The 14903-nt window shown below is 35.0% G+C and overlaps 1 protein-coding gene across 1 annotated transcript; it reads right to left on the reverse strand.

Annotated features, from left to right (window-relative positions):
- Nucleotides 1-2890: 2890 nt before the first annotated feature.
- LOC139693424 (transmembrane protein 185B) lies at nt 2891-14820 on the reverse strand. Its single transcript, XM_071591562.1, has 6 exons — nt 14540-14820; nt 14061-14237; nt 13773-13980; nt 9467-9727; nt 9201-9324; nt 2891-4368 (listed from the first exon to the last, which is right to left on the reverse strand). Exons 1-6 carry the CDS (start codon nt 14575-14577, stop codon nt 4121-4123), a joined length of 1056 nt encoding a protein of 351 aa, XP_071447663.1. The 5' UTR covers nt 14578-14820; the 3' UTR covers nt 2891-4120.
- Between the last annotated feature and the right edge of the window lie 83 nt (nt 14821-14903).

A 14903-nucleotide genomic window follows, 5' to 3' on the forward strand; every position in this document is an offset into this window, starting at 1 on the left:
TTGGAAATCTTCATAGAAAATTTGGCATTGCCTGGGAAACATACCTGATTGGAATTACAAAAATATTATTTCATCCAATAAAATGATGCAAAAATATATTTTCGATTTCTGTAATCAAGTGACAGGACTTTCATGACTAAATTTTCTTTCAATGTCTATGCCAAAGCTTTGTCTCTACATTTTTATTTAATATATTTTCACCCAAAGTCCATTTGAATTTATAAAATACATAAGAAATTATACAATTTTAGAACAAAATTAACAGCTTAAGCAGAATTGTACGCCAAATATTAGGAAGTCAGGAACACCCATGCATATTCAATAATTTTTCTAAAAAAGCATGCTTATATGGCAGCACATTGACACACAACAATCATACAATTAATAATTTACCAAATATTTGGGTTTCCACATCAATTCTAAAATCTCTTGGGATGAACACATGAGTACTTAAACCAGTAAGCTAAGCTCGGCCTGCTTTTTAATAAGGTCCATTAGATCCACAGTTTCAGTGGCTATTCTTTGTGCACTAGACTATGGTGAATTTTATTCTCACGCAGCCTATAGTATCCTTTACTGGGGTTCATCATCTAAGGCCTTGGCTATTTTCAGGGTCCAAAAAAGAGCTATTCGGCTAATGAGTTTTGCAAAACACAATGCCCCTTGCCGTCCCGTTTAAAAAATTGGATGTATTGCCAGAGCCATGTATTTATATTTTTCATGTAGTAGTACTTGCAAAAAGAAATATGAGTATGTGAAAAATTGTGATAACCACAAATATTCTAGTAGGTAGAATGAGCACATTTTATATGTACATACATAACATGCAGGTGCTGGCCCAAATTTTACGGGCCTTCAACTTTATAATTAACTCCCAGCTGAGATTAAGGCCCAAAAGAGTGTGGCTGCATTTAAAGTCAATCTACTTAGGTTCTTAAAATTGAAAATGTTTTATTCATTTGATGAATTTCTTGATAATGCCTGATATGTGTCTTGTATCCATGTATGTGTTTTGCTACTTTCCCCAGACGTGTCTTATATCAAGTGTAACAGTTGCAATAACTTGATTGCTGGACAATTAAAATGGATTATTATTACCACTATTAGTACAAATTGAAATAAATCTTTTTTAAATATCCAATGTATGTCCCTTGAGGCAGCTAAGTACTTTAGAGTAGTATAGTGTTTCAATTTCACAGTTAATGAATAATGTTTCTCCATAAAAAAATAGCCTTAACAGAGCAAGAATTTGAATTGTAATTGATGTTATTTCATGTATTGAGGGATACATTGATCAGTTATTTGTCACCTATTTCATTAAACCCACCTCACCTATCACAAGTGATCTCCAGTATTACCACCACACCATGAAGAAATTCTACATAAATAATTGTACTTATCAAATTGGACCCTCAATAGTTGATTTTTTTAGTCTTCTATTTTATAAAATAACCCAACTTCAAATAAAGTATCATGAAAACGTTCACATTTTATTCCATAACTTTATAATTGATAACAGTTGCCCAGTTTTTCCTCGGGTGCCACTCACGAGACAGAAGTGCACACAAGATGTTTGTATGATGGGTTTGAGAATGCTCAACCCCATATAATGTTGTTCGTGAGCAGGTTCGTTCACCGTTGAAGTTACAGTATGAAGATTTTCTTTTGCAGGTTATTTCTGTAGATGAAATTTGGCTACATCATTTTGATCCTGAGAGCGAACAACAAAGCTTTACGCGCAGTTCTCTGGCATTGCTAACTTAAAAAACAACCAGAGAGGTGGATTCTGCTGGTCGTATCATTCTTTGATACTCAGGGAATGGTGTATCAGCATACTGTACCAACACAATACAAGACTGTAAATGGAGCATACTCTTAAGGATGTTCTGAAAATTTTCCTAAGCCATACCATCACTAAAGGCCACATTTCATAACAACAAGCTGGATCCTGCACCACGGAAATGCACAACTGCACATTAGCGAGGTTATCACTGAAAATCTCACAACATTCAATGCGAAGTGCATTTCTCATTCTCCTTGTAGCCTCCTGGGACTTTTTCGTTTTCCAATAAGAGTTAACATTCATTGAAAGCATTTTTCATCAACAAAACCAGCTATGAAGGCTACTGAGGGGATTTTGGACTCGTCAAGTAATGGCTTCCAGCATATCTTTGAAGACGGGAAAAAAGGAAGAGAATTACATTGGATCTGATGGGGACTAGTTTTAGAAAAAACACCAACTTTGGAGGGTGAGTAAAGTTGTCCCCACAACAATATTGATCATTCATTACTGAACAGTAATGGTTTTTGGTGGATCGCAGGGTGCTAGGTGTATGAAGAAATAGAGTGAATGTAAGTAAGAATGGCTGGTGACCAACCATGCATCCTTGCGACGCCTTGCGGGGTATCGTGTAGATGTAAACAGTCCTTGTATTTGCATGCAGTACAATATATTTTGCCCGTGTAGCATCCTAAAATGCATGCATCTGATATTTCCAAATATGACTAACACCTCATTTTTCTTAGCAGAGGGGGAGAGCGTATTGGGGAAATAGACAACTGTGAGGAGTAGGGTAAGAGAGGGCATAAGTGAGGTTTTCCTGGCGGGAGAAAAAAAGGAGGGAAGAGGTGGTTTGGGAAAACCTTTAACATTGCTAGTGGGAAGGGTGGGGGGAGAGTAAGGGTAAAGGATTCTGCTGATTTGGGAGAAGTTTTTCATTCATTCAACCTGAAAGTAATTGGAGGAGCAACATATATGTTTGATATTAGGGGATACTAAAATGGCTTTCTAAGATGACTTGGGATTCATTCATGGCATTTGAAAATAGTACGTGGACATGAAGTAAATTCTGATCAAATTTAAGTGTGTAACACAAAGTTACATGTTTATTTCACATAAAAGTTATCATTACACAACAATATTATTATAAATCTTAGATTTTCTCAGTTCTGGATCATATATTGACATCTACAAAAAAGATGTATAAAAAGAATGTTACTTTAAAATCACCATTACACAAGTTAATGCAGATACAGAACTCAACTGTATTAAAGTAAAATCATGTCAGAATAATTCGACAAAGCATACTGACATCTAAAAAATTCATCTACTCACATTGCCATAATAAATATGGAAATAATCAGGGATAAAAAATAGTACATAGTAGAAGATAATGAAATGCAGTGGACCACAAAGGGTGCCAATTAATGTATAACAGATATCAAACAATGGTTGATGACCCACAGTTGTCACACTCTTAAATATTTCACAGATACAATAATTGCTATATATTTATTGATTTCAAATGCTGGCTTTTTATTTCTTATACTTCATAGACAGATCTTTGAAATTCAAGAGTTTTTTACCAATCTTTGAAATTATCTATATCAGCATTTTATCAACATAGTAAGAGGGAATCTGGCAACTGCAAGTGAACTCAACTATCATAAAATTAAAAGATGATATATAAAAATTGAGCCATTGAAATATGAACAAGTAGGACAAATCATGTATTTAATCACCTTTACTGTTATGTCATAAACTTTTTGCTATGTACACATTGAAACAAGTATCTAAAACTAACAGAGTCATTGGATTATGAAGATGAGTCATGAGAATTATTTGGTGATACATGTATGTCAATTACATCAAATTTACACCGCATTAAAATTCAAATACAAAATAATTTTCAATGTTTTATGAATTTGGAACACATTATTATGATTATAAAAATATTCGTGCAATATTTGCAGCAAAAATTATGTAAATTAGCTGCAAATCACATGATAAAAATACTTGTTAATTATCACAAATACATTATAGCAAATTATTAAATCAATTGCCAACATGGATGAAAACTACTACTCTTCAAACATACAAAGAAATATCTGCTTAAAACATAGCAAATAATTAGCGTTTGATGTGTTCATCTGCAATAAAAACATTCATTCATATTAGCATAGCACCCAATAAGCATAAACCCTGTATTCAAGGTCTAGACACAATATCATTCAACCATATTTTCACACCGACAAAAATCTTGCAAACTCTCACGTTGTAAACACAATAAAACGAAAATTTCATTAAAGGTAATCCTAATTCACAGAATAAATATATTAACTAATCAGGCATATCTATTGAAAGGACAGGCACCACAGGTTTTAGGTCAGCTTTCTTCACCCTCTTCTCAGATTTTCTACTAATTTGACCAGGAACATCTTGTCCATTAGAAGTAATGCTACCATTGGCACCTGCTCTTCTTGCAGCCTCATTGCTCTGAACATTGTAAGCGATATTGCCATACTCTTGAAGACAAGGGCATACTCCAAGCAGGAACTGACAGAAATCCTTTCTAATACCGAACCACCCTGATAAAGTATTGAAAAGCTTAATTAGAGCATATAAATCAGACTATACAAAAAACAACAATATTACCTCACAAATTAACTAATTATTTCAGAAAGATCTTTCCTAAAATTTTCCCCAAATGAAAATACGCAGAAACATTTTTATGTACAATAGATTTTGACAATATTTTTGACTCTCTCATGATAAAAACATGGCATAAATTGAACTACTCAAACTTTTGCATATTATTCATGGGCAACTAAAGCGATGTTCATTGTTTATGATGGTAGTAAGATATTAGTCGGTTTTATTCCCAAAACACTCTACAATTATTCATTGGGTGTTGACTATTATGTATACCTCATACATATAACCAAATTATTACAGTGGAGTTTGGATAGTGTTACTAGAATATTTGAAAAATATTTGATAGTCTGGTAGTTCCTAAATTTTTTTGTGACTCCAATATAAAATAGCTTTCAAGTATGCCATATCAAAAGCTATTGAATACTTGTATTAATGACTCTTCTTTTAAACAACTGGTTACAAAATGCACCCAACACTTTATATGATGACACTATAATCAATGTCTAATAATTAAGACTGTAATTGTCTTTTGAAATGTTTAGAAAACCATCACATTCAGAGCTTTACAACCTTATAACCCTACAAAAACAAAAATTCCCCAAAAACCATATTCTATTGATCGTACTTGATAAACTTGCCTTTTACTAAAGGACTTCAACAAATAGAAAATTATAATTTTTTTACAACACCAAGCTGACACTGAAACCTCTACATATAAATCATATCAACCACACAAATCTATTTCTTCCTTGAACAAATTCAAATTACAAAACCTGCTTTCCTTAGGCATAGATACTATCCCAACCCTTCAGAAATCTGGTATATACCATAATCAATAACCCACACTCTGCAACAAAATATAAATTTGACTAATAAAACGTCGACTCCTCGTAAACTTCAAGGAATACATAGCACTAGCACAATAAACCAGAAAAATCAAACATCGCCAAACATCTTATAGAAAAAAACCACACCATATCTCCTGCAGACTTACATCTTTTAAAAAAAAGCCCCTCCCCCCAGACCATATCCTTGACCCATATGAATGAATTTTCATATGCAAATCCGACAATAGTTTAGATTCAGATGTAAGCACCAGTGTTTCTCCCTTTTTCAATTATTCTCACTATTTAAATCTCCCCTACCTCCTAATGATCACCTTCTGCCTTTTTTCACTGTGATCTGTAGAGCAGTCATTCCAAAATCACTCTTTGCTTCATGATGATGGCCTTGCAATTGAAATGGCATTGCAACTCTTGCTTCTCCCTCTTTCCACTTTGATCCATCCTTAAACACCTGGCCATTACAACCTATCCTTACTTTCCATTACATCACATCCCTACCCTGGTGATATATCTTGTGTCCTTCCCTTTCACACACCATTTTCCATTTCAATCCTCACCTTTCCCTCATTCTACTCCTTGTCTCTTCCCACTTCGCTACCGTTAGCCAATGAAAACCCATCTACGTAATCCTATACCTGATTTAGTTGCCACAAACATGTAACATTGGGTGTGAAACAATGACAGCTCTAACGTTCCATATAACAGTAGTCTTAAGAGCCGGTGTTGTGCTTCTCTATTATGGCCTCAGATAAGTTAAATACCTAATTAAATTAGTTTCAAGAAAAGCTTAAAAACTTTTCAGAAGAATGTTAATCAAGTAACATTACTTTTTTGGCCTATGAAGTTTAAGATACAAGGCATATTCATTAAGTAAGGGCCGTTTGCTTATAGTTAAATATTGGCGCCTCAGAACACAGTTTTACTCCTGCAACGCCATCTGTTTGCTTTGTTTCGGTAGTTGTTTGCTCGTCCATGCATGCAAACAATGTCTGCAACAATTGTTGATCCCACCAGCTGTGAAGTGCGTTCTGTCATACGATTGATTCTTGTATGCAAAAGGATTGTCGGCTGCTGAAATTCATTGGGAGTTATGCCTAGTTTATGGACCTACAGTTATGAGTGAAGGAAAGGTAAGACAATGGTGCCGTGATTTTAACAATTGACAAACAAATGTCTATGACGAAGAGCGAAGTGGCAGGCCCAGTATTCTGACCAATGAAATTGTTTTGCAAGTGGAACAAAAACTGCAATAAGATCATCGATTGACGATTAATGGCCTAGCTGAACAATTTCTTCAACTTGGACTCACTACTGTCTACAATAATGTCACGGAAAACCTCGGATACCACAAATTGTGTACAAGGTGGGTACCAAATAAACTCACCGACCACCACAAAGAGCAAAGAATGTCCAGTGGACAGAGCTTTTGGGCCCCCCACCGTACAGTCCTGACCTTGCACCTAGCAACTACTTCCTCTTCTTTCACTTGAAACAGTGGCTCACTGGACAACGTTTTGAAACCGAAGAGGAACTCAAGAACGGCATTGTCAATTGGTTCAACTCTCAGGCAGCAAGCTTCTATGCAGAGGGGTTAAAGAAGCTGGTGCAGCGGTACGAAAAATGCTTAGAAGTGAATGGCGATTATTTAGAGAAGTGAAGTAGGTTTGTAGCTAACTCAAAGTGCCAATAAAATGTGTTCCATATGAGTATATTTTTTCCTGTGACCAAATGGTCCTTACTTCATGATAATGCCTTGGAGTATAATAACTCTCAAAAATTTGACATGCTTGAAATGTACACTTAACAATTGCCATATTTAATTGTTACCATTAAACTCATTCCCTTTGAACTTAAGTAATTGAATAATCACAACCTTCAGCTGAAAATTTGATGTCCCATTATTTTGCATCCAATATTTAGTAAATGGTCATAATAGTACACAATCAAGTATAATTGTCATTTGGCTTATCTGACAACTGGCTAAATGAGATGATTCACAAAGAGTCGTTATACCAACCCCATATCGCTTCCCCTATATAGGTGAAAAAAATCACACACTATGAGTTTCAAGTTGCAAAATACTGATAGATATATGCTGTTAATGCTTAATCCTGAAACAAAATAAACTGAGTGTTTAACTGTACAAAGGGTACTAACAGGGTCATAACACCAGACTTTAGGCAAAGATAGAAACATTAAATAGTTTCCATCTATTCAATAAAATCTATCATACCAATATGAGTAATGATTAATAGAAAATTAGTTTGATGAACATATGCAATACATTACTGAAAAATAAAATTGCAAAGAAAATACAGCATGGGTCATCCATCAGATATTTCCAATCTGCACCTTCTGGAATTTTCCTCGGTTTGAATCTTTTTCTGGCAATAACATGAAACCCATCATTACATGTGATGATTAATGATGCTACATGAAATTGAAATAGTAGCTCAAAAGACCACATAATTGGAGAAGACACTAAATAATATTTACAATATTTCGAATGGACATGGCATGATTATTATTTCAAAGAAAACAAAGATGATGATGATTGGAAAAGGAATACACCCAAAATATGAAATTAGTATTAATAAATAAAGTAAATTACTAAAAAAATAAATTATTAAATTAGTTAGTTGAACAAGTACAGTGGAACCTCATAAAATGAGCATAATCTGTTCCCTGATCTTTCTTGTTAAGCTAAACATTCATTTGGTGAACCATACCAACGTATTATGAGCAATGCTCCATGCAAACCTCTCTTCAAAAGACTTGGTTGTTCACCAGTACCTTGCATACATATATTTAAGGTCATCTTGCATGCAAAGAGTAATATTTCTCAGAACAAGTCCAACCATGATTACCATAGTCACTATACATGGGCAGGCCCAGAAGTACCCGACCTTACCTAGAGATGGCAGTAGTTGTTTAAACAATATCACTGTATTAGAAAGTATACAACTTATAAAGCATACATTTCAAGTTGGAGTTGGTTAGTATTTGTTTGGCAGCCATCAATAGTGAACGTTTTCAGTGAATTTGTGAAAATGGAGAAAATTGGTCATCGTTATTTGATACAATACTTTTATTTGATAGGCTTCAGCCGGACCAATATAATAGCTGAACTGGATTCTACTCTGCGTGAGTCTGCTCCTTTATTTACAACAGTCAAATATTGGGTAGCAGAGTTTAAACGAAGCCATACGACCTGTCAACACAAGCATCTCATTGGTTGACCAAATGAGGTGACGACTACAGAAATGGTGAAGAAATTCCACCAAGTGATAATGGATGATGGTCGACTGAAAGTACGCGAGCTAGCAGATATAGTAGGCATTTCAAAAAGTGTGGTACATCGCATATTAACTGAAATTTTGGACATGAGAAAGCTGTGTGCAAGATGGGCTCCACGTTTGCTCATTGGGAAGTGGGCAAAAGCAAGATTTTAAATTCACTCTCATAATACCTTAAACTTCAAAAGTGAACCTTGCCATTAGGCAGATAATCAAGCTGTATGCAATATGACTTGATTCAATGGAGCACTAAAACTCATAATCAATGCTACACCTGAAATTCAACATTATTAGAAAACCTAGATATTGACCTTGCTAAAAGAATCTTACTTAATTTTTCCAAGCATGACAGTATGAAACTGAGAGCAAATTCACATAGGCAGTGCATTTATAGATTAAAAAGACATAAGAGTGTGCAAATTATAATCTGGTTCATTTAGTATACAAGCAAGTAAACAATTTAGTTACGTATAATACTTGAATTCTTTAATAATATCATTATTTCTTGAAACCATACAAAGTCAGTATGATAGTCGAGAAATCATAATGCTCTAAATGATTATTGACTGACTGACACCTATTTGCAACCCAATCTCATCCATTAAGCCGAGTACCATTACTTACATCTATTTCCTCCTTTGGCTGCAAAGGACATGATAATGAGTGTGAAGTATGATATAAATAAAGGTGAAACAACAGCACAGTAACTCAAAGAAATGTCTTCATCCATTTTGTTAGCCAACAGGACCTGAAAGACAATGCAAGGCTTAATTCAAACATGTAACGTAGCCTAAAAATCAAGAATACAATATGTAAACATCCTGCTGCTGTATGGAGAATATGCTCAACAATTATAATTATCATAATGGTACCGAGTTTCATACACCCACCTGAAACACCAAAATGGGAACAACAAGGAACGTGTAGGCAAGGGCTGAATGAAGAGAAGCAGAACGCTGTGCTGGTGATGCATGAGGAGTCCTAAGTAAAATGGCTGCAAATACAAGCGAGTAGAGAACACCCACCAGGCAGAGGCACATGAGAACCCAGAGAGGCACCAAGGTCACCTCCCATCTCCAGCTTACCAAGCCATCAAGCCGCAATGCACCAAATATGAACTGTAATACATTGACAGAGCAGAACAACTCGAGCTGAAAGAAGAAAAAAACTAAATTATAACATCAGGAAGTATATTATAGGAACATGCATTAACATGAAATTCAGAACAATTATCATTACACATTTATTCTTCCCTCTAGCACACCCAATCACTAAGGTTTCTCTGATGACGTTAGCAGAGCATTTTTCATCATAAACGCACAATTCATAATACAAATTTCAAGGACAAGGAGGCTTTTAAAATATGCCAGCCAATGGACTAGCTGGTTCAGCACATTTCACTGTCAAAATGATAGTTTAATTTATAGTTTTTATATTAAAAACATGATGAGTAAACTTCGTGGGCATTTCCTTAGCAGTAGCTTGTAGCTACGTTGAACCAAGATGCAACTCTAATAGATTTTTAAGTTTAGTATGATTCCCTTCAAATCCATTTGTTTATCACAACCACTGCATTTTGAAAGCCTTCATATTCCAGTAGCACTATGGCTTTCACCTCCATCTTTGTCACTAGATATTCATATCAATCTGGGAAGATATGAACTTAATACTATGACCGTGGTCCTTAAATTAACATTCATTGTCAGCTTTCCTGAGTATTAAATGGTGATAAAGAAGTCTAGTGATGTTTGTTAAAAATAGAAAAATAAGATTAAGTGCCTGATAGTATGTAGATTATATAGTGATGTATATTTTTTGCATTAGTAATTAATTACAAACGGAAATAGATATGAGGAAAATAGATAGGATCACACATATAAAATGAACATAGGAATGATGGGGAAGGTGCCATCGAGCAGATCACAAGTGCAAAAGTTTCCTTGACCGTGAGTTGAGCCACAGATCTTTTCGACTTGCTGAGCCGATGATCTTAACCGCTTCAGCTATCGAGGAAACATAAATTACACTGAAATCTGTGGTAGGTTTATGCAACCAACTCCCTGATTCTTTGGTCAGGAGATGGCATTAGGGAGCTATTTCAACCACCAAAGGAGAAATGGATGAGAACACAAGAGGAAAGGTAGTAGAGAAAGCAATTTCAGTTTCTTTGATGGGACTTATTTGCACTCGTGATCTGCTAGATTCCACCTTCCTCACCATTCCTACGTTTGTCTCTTATGTGTGTTCTTATTCCTTTTCCTCATATCTATAGCCATGTGAATGCATAATTGTTCACCATTTGGAGGGTTTTTGTGCTTGAATGTGCAAACTTTGAAGTCTCTTGTGTTTCTGTCATTACTAATCTTGAAATTTCAACTTTCTTTTTTGATTATCCTTACTTCACAAAATAATATTCTTCAAATGTAGAAAAGAATTTGAAATTTTCAAACTAATTTCGAATGTGCTTCCTCTTCACACCTTCCAATTGGTTTTTCTGAAGACGTTTTCAAGGTTTAAAACTAGAAAAATGATATGTAGACAGCTTTAGTCATCATGTGACAACAGAGAAACGTCAGACAACTAACTTCACTTCTTGAAATATCTGATTAAAATGCACAAGATATAAAGATAGGTGACTGAGGAAACATTAATTAAATTGCTATCTGCCGATGAAGTATCATAAATCCAAAGTATTACATGTCGTAGAAGGATCTCATGATTCTCTGTTTATTAATATCACTGTACAAAATGGTTTTTGCATGTTTTTTCATGATGATTGGGGCTGTTTAATTTTCCACATGGACGGATGCAGTATCACTGATGATTTACTACCTGTGGCTAGAGAAGCTGGGAGAATTCATAATCTGGAGGTTGTCAATGTTTCAAGTGAGACAGGAGAGGATAAGCAAGTGAACATCTAGTCTAATGCCAAAGATGAGTTCATTATGACTTCAGAAATCGGGGTACTTAAAACATGCAAGCCATGATTGAGTTGAAAGTATTGGCACATTGTACCATTCTACCAGTACAGCATGTATGTTGCACCCCATTCACAACCATAAACATGAGCAGAACTCTATTATTAAGCAGTAAATCAAGAGTTAACTGTATGTTCAAGTTGTATGCTCCTGGTCAGAAGAGGCAAAAACTAGACCCACAGTGTAAGAAAATGAAATGCATATGCTGGTTATTGTAATATGATAAATGAATTGTCTCAAGGATCTCAGAGCTCTAGAAAAGTTAATGACACTTAAATGTTGTTTACTCTAAGTACATCTTTCCAGGCAGTGAGAAAAAGCATACAGCTTCAGTAGGTGGTGATGCCAACTTAGAGACAGTCTTAGAGGAGGTCACTAATGGTCAGAATGGGAATTGCAAATCTAAAATATCCAACTCATAGGCTAGTACATTTACCTTTGAAAAAGAAACTAGAACAGAAGACTTTAGTTTTAGATTAAAGGAAACACTGGAGAGAATGCAGTATGCAAGACCAGATTAGTGGCAAAATATTTTAAGCACAAGTAAGGCGTGGATTTCTTAATACATGAAGATAGTGCAATGTTAAATTCATAGTTGAGCCCATAGTAATAAGTCAAGGAAAAATGACGGCAGAAACAATTTACAATAGGAATCATTTTTTCCTTCTACAATTCAACATAACAATCATAGGAAACATAATTAATGACACATTGATCAATAATAACTCTAATTCAGTTTGAACTAACACCCCCTCCCTCATGCTTTCTAGGTGGCTTGAATGGTACATCGTTCATATTCCTAATCATGAGTGCTTTTTAAATTTGCACTCATTTTGAATAGGGAATGGACCATTGGAATATTACAACAGCAATCCTAAAAGCTGAACAAAACACAGGACACAATGAGAGTATGGAAATTCTTGAAAAAGAAAGTAGATGCCATAAAAGGCATTGTGTAAAATGATACAAGCAGGTAGATTATGCTCTGAGTGGTTGAATAATTTTTTTATTGCGCAAGATAAGCAATTAACAGTGTGACACTGACCCACGAGGGTATGCAGAATCAATGAGGACCGGTAATTTCTCACATATGTACTCATTAATGAATTTTTTGGCACATTAAATGATTTAGGTGATGAAGAAATGCTCCAATGCAAGCCAATGACTATGTTTAATGTAAAAGATCTCATAGCCGGAAGAAATGTAGGTGTCAATTATTAAGCTAAAATAGCACCTAAACAAAGGTGCCTCCAGTCTGTAAAATAACATCTTGTCTCCCAAATTTTGGAGTGTAAGAGGAAGCCTTGGTAACTTAACTGGCTAAAGCACTAGGCCAGACATCAAGGTATCCAGGATTGTATCTTGGGTGAGGAAAATTTCTACACTTTGAAATTGTTGCATTTTAATGCATACAAGCGGATGGCTCCATTAAAAGTTACTGTCACCACATCTCCCAAAAGTTATTAGAATGAGAATAATGAGGGCAGTGCAGGGGGTACTTGCTGCAAGGGTGTCATCAGCCTTGCTTTCACTTGCTTCTTGTTCTTTTAGTTTAAGTTCTTAGAGCTAAGACTTAGAGGGGAAAATCTTCAAAGAAGAATGGATTAGTGGGGATTAGGTGTCACATCGACCATGTATCTAATTGCAATTACACTTTAAAAAGTAATTAATGATGCTGACGGTGCTATTGAAGGATAAGTTAAACTTCAATATAATGAGAAATAATATATGACCAATCAAAATTACTTAATACATGATAACACAGCACTAACAGTTGTCTAGCACAATTCATCTACACCTAACACCACCATATTCTTCAACACACATTGTTATTTTTGTAGATAATATAGACTGACATCTACAAATTACGAATCTTAACAAAACCACAATTACAAATACAATAACATTTCACATATGAAAAGAACCTAAAAATGTACGCGACTATTATTACCATTTATAGTTACATTAATAGCCATTTTTAAATTTTATTCATAAATTTAAGCTCTCAAGACTAGAGAGAAAACGAAAGAAAAACATTTTGTCAAATAATGTTAGATATTAGGTTTGATGACAACATGTTTTTACCAAGAATTAAAGATAGGTCATTGCGGAGGAAGCAACAAGAAATCAATAATGGAAAAAAGAAATAACAAAACCACTTGGGTGATCCGTCAGTTACCATTTTGAATGCGCCATAATTAGTAATTTAAAAACTTACCTCAAATGATCTGTCATGTTTCACTGCCCAAATACACACTGCGATTGACACTATTGAAATAAATATCAATGGAATAAATACTAAAATCCATAGATGCCTGCCGGATTCCAATTTATCACAAACTAGAAGTTCAAACATAAGCAATATGAGATGAAGGGCAAGGCTAATCAACATAGCCTTATAATGGACGTACGCTTCCCCTTCCAAGCTGTAAATAAATACAAAGTTTGTCAATTGCAGTCTTGGTAAAAACAGAAATAGAGGGGATGAACTTCAACCAGGAATTACCGGAAATGAGGATGTCTCCACCATACGTAACTTCCAACCGTAGCTCCGGTAATGACCATAAATTTCCAAAACCATATTGGAATAAAAATTGTCCAGTAACTCCAATGAATCGTACCGTCTAGTCTCAAAGCGAACAACGCAGTAAATATCATCAAGCAGACATATACGAGGAACTTGCTGAAGAAAATGGAAAAGTAAAACACGCTATTAATTTCTAGAGGGTTGAGATTTCGTCACACAAAATCATCAGACCATATAATAATTAAAGGAGATCCATAGCCATTGGACAACGAAAAATCCAATACCGTTAACTTGATTTGTTTAAAGGGGTAGGTAAAAAATAAGGTCACAAGTCAAAGGAAACCCAATGCCACACAATTTTACGGTCTTGGGTTTTTCGTTTCCCATTGTTTCACGACCGTAGGTACGCTCATAATTAGTTTACATTCATTACTTGGTCATTCTCACGCAGGTCTTACCTAGGATTAAAATCCTGGAATAAAGTTTGCAAATTCATATCGATTATTCTAAGGAAATCCTTTAGAGAAATACAGCATTCCCATTGGAATGTAGGGAAGTGGTAAATAATTCTTCATGTGCACTGTATATGCCATTTAAGCTTGACGTTCATGCTCAGCGACAACATTAAATGAATGCCATATCACAACTGGTCTGCACCATTACATACATTTGTCTCCGAAAGAAGTCAAAAACGTTCACCCATAATTTTATTAGCAAACACTACCGTACTTCACTCATCACTAATACCTCAAAATCGCATATAATCCAACCGATGTCCGACCATTACGATACTATCACTCATCATTCGATTGTATCGATTCC

Source organism: Hetaerina americana, unplaced genomic scaffold, assembly GCF_022747635.1.
Source record: "Hetaerina americana unplaced genomic scaffold, ioHetAmer1.1.p SCAF_49, whole genome shotgun sequence".
Classification (NCBI taxonomy): Eukaryota; Metazoa; Arthropoda; class Insecta; order Odonata; family Calopterygidae; genus Hetaerina; species Hetaerina americana.